The sequence below is a fragment of the Brachycentrus maculatus genome, unplaced genomic scaffold (assembly GCF_059751285.1).
Source record: "Brachycentrus maculatus isolate JH-2025_06_01 unplaced genomic scaffold, ASM5975128v1 h1tg000204l, whole genome shotgun sequence".
Classification (NCBI taxonomy): Eukaryota; Metazoa; Arthropoda; class Insecta; order Trichoptera; family Brachycentridae; genus Brachycentrus; species Brachycentrus maculatus.
The window spans coordinates 386,542-395,000 of record NW_028280955.1 but is presented as its reverse complement, the minus strand read 5'-3'; the positions used below and the strand labels follow the sequence as shown (position 1 = coordinate 395,000).

The following is an 8,459-nucleotide window of genomic DNA, read 5'->3' as shown; positions in this document are numbered from 1 at the left end:
CGGCTACCGTTCTGGAGGTCCCGGGTTCGATTCCAAGGGGGGTAAAATAAATATAACTGATTTTTTCACTCTAATATTTATTCAATATTACCCAGGACTGGTACCTGAAGCGGAGGGCTGATCACCTTTCATTCATGTGTTTACGATCAAGATAACACTGCGTTTATATGATGCAGTGCCCTGTGCACTATTGGGGTGCGGATAACGGTTTTGAATAGTTTCGCCTAGTTATGGCATTTTCAATCGAATCTAGCCGAAACAATTGTCACAATATTAATTTTTATGTGTTTTTACAAGACCAAATGAGAAGAATTTTGAAATGAATAAAAATTTTATTAAATTAAAATAAAATAAATATAACTCCAGTGTTAAAAAAACGACAGTTTTTTTTTTAATTTCATAATTTTCATACCACAAATTGAATGCAGAAACAATAAATAAAATAAATAAGAGGACGAAAGTCTTCTACTAAATAGCATGATGTACAAAACATAACAAAACAAGGACTAAAGGTGAAGAATTTTGAAACAATAAATTATTTTTTAAATTAAAATAAAATAAATATAACTCAAGTGTTAAAAAAACGACAGTTTTTTTTTTAATTTCATAATTTTCATACCACAAAGTGAATGCAGAAACAATAAATAAAATAAATAAGAGGACGAAAGTCTTCTACTAAATAGCATGATGTACAAAACATAACAAAACAAGGACCAAAGGTGAAGAATTTTGAAACAATAAATTATTTATTAAATTAAAATAAAATAAATATAACTCAAGTGGTAAAAAAAACGTCAGTTTTTTTTAAAGTTTCATAATGTCCATACCAAAAAGTGAATGCCGAAACAATTAATATTATGAAATGAATTAGAGGACAATAGACCTCTTCTAAATAGCATGATGTACAAAACATAACAAAATGATTTATTTATTGTAACTGCAGACAGTTGGTAAAATTCCCTATTAAATTGTTGGGTAATATATCCAAAAAAAACAAGGTTTGTTGGATTGAATTCAACATTTATTTATTTACATATATCGCTCACTCCTTTCAAGAACGTCATAAATCAAAAATCGACAATTTCAAGTTGTGCATACTTTCGGAATGCCCAGAAAATGTACTATATCCCAGCAAAAGTGGCATATTTTTAACTTAATATTTACCCGCTACAGGGCAGAAAGTGTTGTTTTTGTATTTTGAAGAAAAAGTATTGTTTGATTATTTTTTGAAATATACTAAATGTTTTTCAAATGGAGAAAAAACCTTCAGGTTTTACCTAAAACGATCTGTTGCACAGTAAAAAGTTCAATAAGTGGCTTGGTATTTATTTTTAATACATTGTATTATATTTTTAAACTTTAAAAACGTTCTCCTGAAAAATCAAGTTTTTTGATTTATGACGTTCTTGAAAGGAGAGGGCGATATGTTAATCCTAAGAAGACGAAACGCGTCACGTATTAACATATACATAAATAAATGTAGAATTCAATCCAACAAACCTTGTTTTATTTTGGATATATTACCCAACAATAACAAAATGAGTCGATTCAACAATGGATCAGTTGTATAGTTACTGACTTGAAGTTGTTCGCTAGTTCTAGGACAATATCTTGAATTTTAGATAAGACAGCGCCAGATTATCGGATGTACCGACCTCTGAAGTGTTGGATTAATACGATCATTCCAGATTATAATACACCACCTGCCTGGAGCATCCCACACTACAGATAAATCAATATTCGGTTTGATGTATTGCGAATTTGTCTTGTTAAATTCAAATTAACTAACCATACATTATGTAAGGTCTTAATTTCGAAATAGTTTACGGGAAGGAGAGGTATGTACAGGGTGGCGCAAAATTGATCACCCTATCGGAAGATATTATAATTTTTGCAATTGGCATCGTATGTCAAACACATTTGATATTTGTAATTAAAACAGCTGCAGTTTACAAACAGCAGTTTACAAAAAGATTTTTTTAAATTTTTTTTGGTAATATAATTTTTTCATTACAAAAAAACTTTTGATTATAATTTTTTTTATACAAACAAATTCAAAATAAATCATCGAATTTTATTATTAAACAACTTTTTTACTAAATATTAAAAAAATGATTTTAAGTAGTGAAAATATTTGGACAATTGCAAAAAAAATATTTGTTAAACGGAGAAGATGACGTTTGTTAAGTGGCTGCTGTCAATGAAGATACAAAGATACATATTTGAACCCATTTGAATCTGTTTGTATATTTCAGCTGTCTAATTCACAAATCGCTCACTCCTTTCAAAAACGTCATAAATCAAAAATCGTCAATTTTCAGTTTTGCATGTTTTCGGAATGCCCAGAAAATATACAATATCCCAGCAGAAGAGGCATATTTTTAACTTAATATTTACCCGCTACAGGGCAGAAAATGTTGTTTTTTGCATTTTGAAGAAAAAGTATTGTTTAATCATTTTTTTAAATATACTAAATATATTTCAAATGGAGAAAAAACCTTCAGGTTTTACCTAAAAAGGTCTGTTGCACAGTAAAAAGTTCAAAAAGTGGCTTGATATTTATTTTTAATACGTATTTTATTATTATTATATTTTAATTATTTTTTGGTATTATATTTATAAACATTAAATACGTTCGCCTGAAAAATCTAGTTTTTTTATTTATGACGTTCTTGAAAGAAGTCAGCGAAACGTCACATAGATTGATGAAACGGGCAGAAATGTCTTTCAACATTTGCGGCAGCCACTTGAAGGATATCATCTTTTTCACTTAACCAAAAACATTGTAAAAGTCCAAATAAAGATTTTGATTACTTCAAATCTTTTCTTTATTTAGTTATTAAGTTGTTCAATAACAAAATTGGATGATTTATTTGTTGCCACCTTGAATCTGTTTGTAAACTGTTTAATAGTCAAATATGATTGACTGTTTAATAGTCAAAAATTATAACACCTTCTGATAGGGCGATTATTTTGCGCCACCCTGTATGAAGTTCCCCTTCCAGTTTCGAGAACACAAAATTAATATCTAAGATTTTACCCATTCAAAACGGCATCAAGCATTACCCTTTTAGTGAGGGTAGAAGATAGAGGGTCTAATAAATTACACACCGGGAACGCAACTTTGTTTCAGTGTACATTATGAAACATTGTATGAGAAAGTATTTAATTGCGTTATTCAATTCGAAAACGTATTTTTTACAACTTTCCATGAATATGCCATCGATTTCACTTGAAGCATTTTAATAAATAAAACCCTTATCCGCACCCCAATGGTGCATAGGGCACTGCTTTATATAAACGCAGTGTTATCTTGATCGTTTACACGTGAAGGAAAGGTGATCAGCCCCCCGCTTCAGGACCAGTCCAGGGTGATATTGAATAAATATGAAGCAGTGCCCTATGCACCATTGGGGTGCGGATAAGGGTTTTATTATTTTTGTTTTATTATATAAACAGGTATTTAAGTTATAAATTTGTATCTCGAAATAGACTAGAACCTTCTTTGACTGTTATTAGGTATTTATTCGCAATACTCTGACGCATTGTAGGATTATTGCCTCAATATTGTTTACCCTTAAAGGATTAGGGACGCCAAGATTTCCGATTCAGAAACCGCTAAGAAAAGGGCTTTACGGCCTTTATGGGATGGTGGGTATTATGTAAATATAGTTAATGGAATAATCCAGTAGATGTGAACCCGAACAAATTCTAGACCCTTCACATTTGTAACCATTCAGTGGATCATTCACATATTGGAGCATTTGCAATCGAAATATATCCATGTTTAATCAAGAAGTGTAATGGTCAGCACGCTCGGCTACCATTCTGGAGGTCCCGGGTTCGATTCCCAAGGGGGGTAAAATAAATTAAGTGATTTTATCACTGTAATATTTATTCAATATTATTACCCTGGACTGGTACCTGATGCGGAGGGCTGATCACCTTTCCTTCATGTGTAAATGATCAAGATAACACTGCGTTTATATGACGCAGTGCCCTATGCATCATTGGGGTGTGGATAAGGGTTTTATTATTATTATTATTAATCAAGAAGGGAATTCTTTTTAATAATAGATATCTTATGGAAGTGAAAACGAGACTAGTTTACTAAATCATTCCCGTTTTTGATATTACTTTCATGTTAAAGATATAAGAAGGAAGCATGTTCACAAGGGATGGAAAAGTGGATAATCATATTGAGAGAAGAGTGAATGTAGGGAATAGAATAAATGGTGCTTTGAACAGAGTGATTGCAAATAAAAATATGTCCATGACGTGCTGGTACTGACACTAATGTATGGAAGCGAAACATGGAACTGGCAAAGGAAGGATAAAAGGAGAGTGAACGCTGTTGAAATGCGCTCCCTCAGACGAATGTGTGGAAAATCATTGTATGACAGAATTAAAAACGAAGATGTAAGAAAGGAATGTAAGGCTGAACAAGATATAATTGAAACGATTAGGAAGAGTTCTTTACGGTGGTTTGGACATGTGGAGCGAATGGATAACGAGAGAATGACTAAGAAAATATATGTGGCAAATGTGAGCGGGAAAACAGAACAAGGACTACCGAAAAGAATTGGCACGATCAGATCAATCAGAACCTAAAATCTCGTGGTGTCAAAAGTCTGCGTAATCGGAGGGCATGTATGACTAGATGTATGGATGTGAAGGAGGCGAAGAGTGTATGTCAGGACAGAAGAGTGTGGCGTTCCATCCTTTCTGCCTACCCTTTCGGGGAAACGGCGTGATGGTAAAGGTAGTAGTTAAAAAAAATCAAAAGTAGTTAAAAATAGTTAAAGGTAAATTTATAAGAATAAATAAGAATTGATTTGTACGCAAAGTAAACGATGAATGATAAGAAGAGCGTAATATTACCATACCACAAAGCTTACAACATACATAAACAAAGGATTATTATAAAAGTTATGAACTCACGTGAACACAGTTCTGAAGAGTTGTTCGATAATGGTATTCCCTTTGGGGAGCAACCTTTGAGAAGCTTCACATAAGGCACGGAATATGCACTCTCTTCCATCATATCCCATGCTAAAATATTAAAGAAGAAATATTATAGATATCATTTACAGTACAATAACAAAAATAAATTCAAGAAAGATTTATTTGTAACTGATCTGGGTGATTGTGATGTATTTTCCACATTTGCCTTCCTCATCTTTCTCTCTCTCTCTCTCTCTCTCTCTTACCCTTATCCTCACCCCAATGGTGCATAGGGCACTGCATCATATAAACGCAGTGTTATCTTGATTGTAAACACATGAAGGAAAGGTGATCAGCCCTCCGCTTCAGGTATCAGTCCAGATTAATATTGAATAAATATTAAAATGAAAAAAAAAAATTATTTGACCCCCCTGGGAATCAAACCCGGGACCTCCAGAACGGTAGCCGAACGTGCTGACCATTACACTACGGAGGTGGACATCCTCATCTTTAGATAGCAATTCTTATTAATGTTTCAAAAATAATGAAAGAAGAATTTTCAGAAAGTAGAGATGGATTTAGAAAAGAAAAATGAGCTTAAAAGTCAGTAAGGATATTAAAATTCCTTAATTTTAAAATAAAACAAACAACTTACTCGTTCATTACTAATTCGAGTTTGGTGTACAGATCGCGCCTGTATCGCCTCGCTATAACAGGTCGAGGTATTTTGTTCGTCTTCTTTAAAGCGTGAATTATCATCGTCTCATTAGGCAACTCGAAAGCTATACCCCAGTTCAATCCCCAGGTGAAAATTCCAGGTTCGGGGTTACCCAAAACGCCGACGGTTAAACATGCTGCCATCTAAAAAAAAATCTGCGTAAAATATATAAATATCTTTCATATATTTTATTAAACGTACCTACCTACCTACATACGTATATATTTTTAAGAATATGTTTTTTTTCACGTTTAAACGTGTTTTATAATGCCAGAACTACGTGGATACATATTCGAATCCTCAGTAACTGACAAAGTATTTAAAACCTGACGAGATATACGTATACATATAATTTCATTTTCATTCATTCAAACCCTTTTCCGCACCCCAATGGTGCATAGGGCACTACATCATATAAACGCAGTGTTATCTTGATCGTTAACACACGAAGGAAAGGTGACCAGCCTTCCGCTTCGGGTACCAGTCCAGGGTAATATTGAATAAATATTAGAGTGAAAAAATCACTTATATTTATTTGACCCCCCCTGGGAATCGAACACGGGACCTCCAGAACGGTAGCCGAGCGTGCTGACTATTACACTACGGAGGCGGACAATAATTTCATTTACATGCAAAAAAAAAATATATCGTTGTTTTAGAGTAAAATACAATTTTGAAAAATGTTATAATATTTTTAATATAATCGGGTTATGGTACCGTTTTCATCGTAGTTTCGAGTGTGTGTGTGTGTATGCGTGTGTGTGTTGGTGTGTAGTTTTCAAAATAGTAATTAAAAAATTACATACTTTTTAAAAGCATTGTAATACATACTAGACGGATGAGATTTTGTACAGATGTCTCTATTTTTCAAGGAACTAGACGGAATCGAAAGATTTTCCCTAGTAGTAATATATTTTTACCCTACAGTATTTTAGGCAAATTGCTAAAAACAATTAACTTGTTGGTAATAGCAGACACATTGAGGAAACCATCTACTACAAGATTGACCGTCAAATCCTCATTAACTGTACCCTTAACAGGCTTTATACCGGCAAGAATGAAGGTGTACTATGTACTTAGTGACTGAGATCCAAGAAGACCACGATTAGATGACGAAGAACTTTAAATAATTATTTTCAGTATTTATTGGAGTATTTATTTCCATTGAAAATAATGCTTTTAAAAAATATATGAATAACAGAATGTCCTCAAATTTTTATTCTGGATTTATATAAATTATGGATTTCCTCCATTTATGATTTTTTTTTTTAAAGATCTGTTTAATATTTTTTTTATTAATATCTCAACATTGATTTAGAACCAAATGAAATTCTGGGTAAAAATAAGGCTAACGATCTATCATGTAAGTGATTACATACATATATCCTATGTAAGTATATTCACTATGGTGAATGACATTGTGCTTTTCCATTTTAAAACATGTAAAATAATTATATTTGAGAGCTACTTTGTAGCTACTTGTAACATGATTCCATATAATTTATTTCGGTTTTAAAGCAGAGTTACTTACCCAAGCTTTATTTAAAAAATTGAAACTTAATTTTTATGTTAATTTAAATCAATTAGTACTACCATTTTTAAGATTTAATTTGTCTTAAAAAAGAAGACGTTCGCTTCAAAACCGGTTAACATAGTAATTAGTCATATTAAGAGGTTTTTTATTTCTCTTATGATCATTTGATTTTTAAATCAATTTTTTGTTTAAAAAAAAAATTTATTCTTCCATTATACTCGATTTCTCATTTCACAAAGTTTACTTCTAGGTAAACTTTGGGTAACAATGTTGACTTATTTGGCTGTCGTGATAAAGCATTATTACCAGGAAGACGCAAGTCTCTTTGATATATGGTTTAAGTATATAAATACATCGTTTACCGAATAGCTGGATCCTTCAGGAAATGTCACGTAGCGTCTTCTCCTCGACAAAATTCTGGATGAATCCCTCTTCATTTGTGTGGCATCCTCCGATTGTGTGATTATCGGAAATAGAAAGAAAATCACTGAAATGAACAGATATTTACTGCAATCCATTCTGATGATGTTCATTCCATCAGTCCTTTGATGAGTGCTGAAATAATGTAATTTATTTTTATCTTTTTAGTTATTTGATCACGACAATAATGTAAGATAGAACTATTTTTCCTGAAAATATTTTTTTAATATTATTTAATTTATTTTAAGCAACACTTAACTAATAAAAGGGACAGAGAACATAACCCAAACCACTCAGTATTTTCAAATATTCTCTTCTCTTCCATATTCATGCGTCCCCTTATACATATATATATATATATATATATATATATAAATATATATATATATATATATATATATATATATATATATATATATATATATATATATATATATATATATATATATATATATATATATATATATATATATATATATATATATATATATATATATATATATATATATAAATATATAAATAAAAAATATATTTGAGATTAAAACTTTAAGAATTGATTTATCTTAAATCACATATCACGATGAAGAAATTAATGAAAAAATAATATAGAGACCAAAAGTTTTTTTTTACACAACCGTTTTTTGCTTTAAAATCACATCTAACATTTTAAATTCAAAACGGGATTTATGATAAGGAATCAATCAAATATATTTTTAATTGAAATATTACTATTATTTAAAATATGAAGTCTCACAAAAAAACTACTGGGTTAAATATAAAGTACTTGAAAAAAGATTAGGTCATCCTAAGAATTTTGTTACGCTTGTAAAAAATTACCCAATA

At 31.1% G+C, this 8,459-nt stretch overlaps 1 protein-coding gene across 1 annotated transcript in view; it reads right to left on the bottom strand.

Moving 5' to 3' along the window:
* LOC148307178 (uncharacterized) overlaps window positions 1–7,714 on the bottom strand; it is an 8,302-nt gene extending 588 nt beyond the window's left edge. The window contains exons 1-3 of the mRNA XM_088263836.1: window positions 7,559–7,714; window positions 5,600–5,805; window positions 4,942–5,052 (exon numbers count right to left, since the gene is read on the bottom strand). Of these exons, the coding sequence (XP_088119962.1) occupies window positions 4,942–5,052; window positions 5,600–5,805; window positions 7,559–7,714 (473 nt within the window). The remainder of the gene's footprint in view (window positions 1–4,941; window positions 5,053–5,599; window positions 5,806–7,558) is intronic.
* Between the last annotated feature and the right edge of the window lie 745 nt (window positions 7,715–8,459).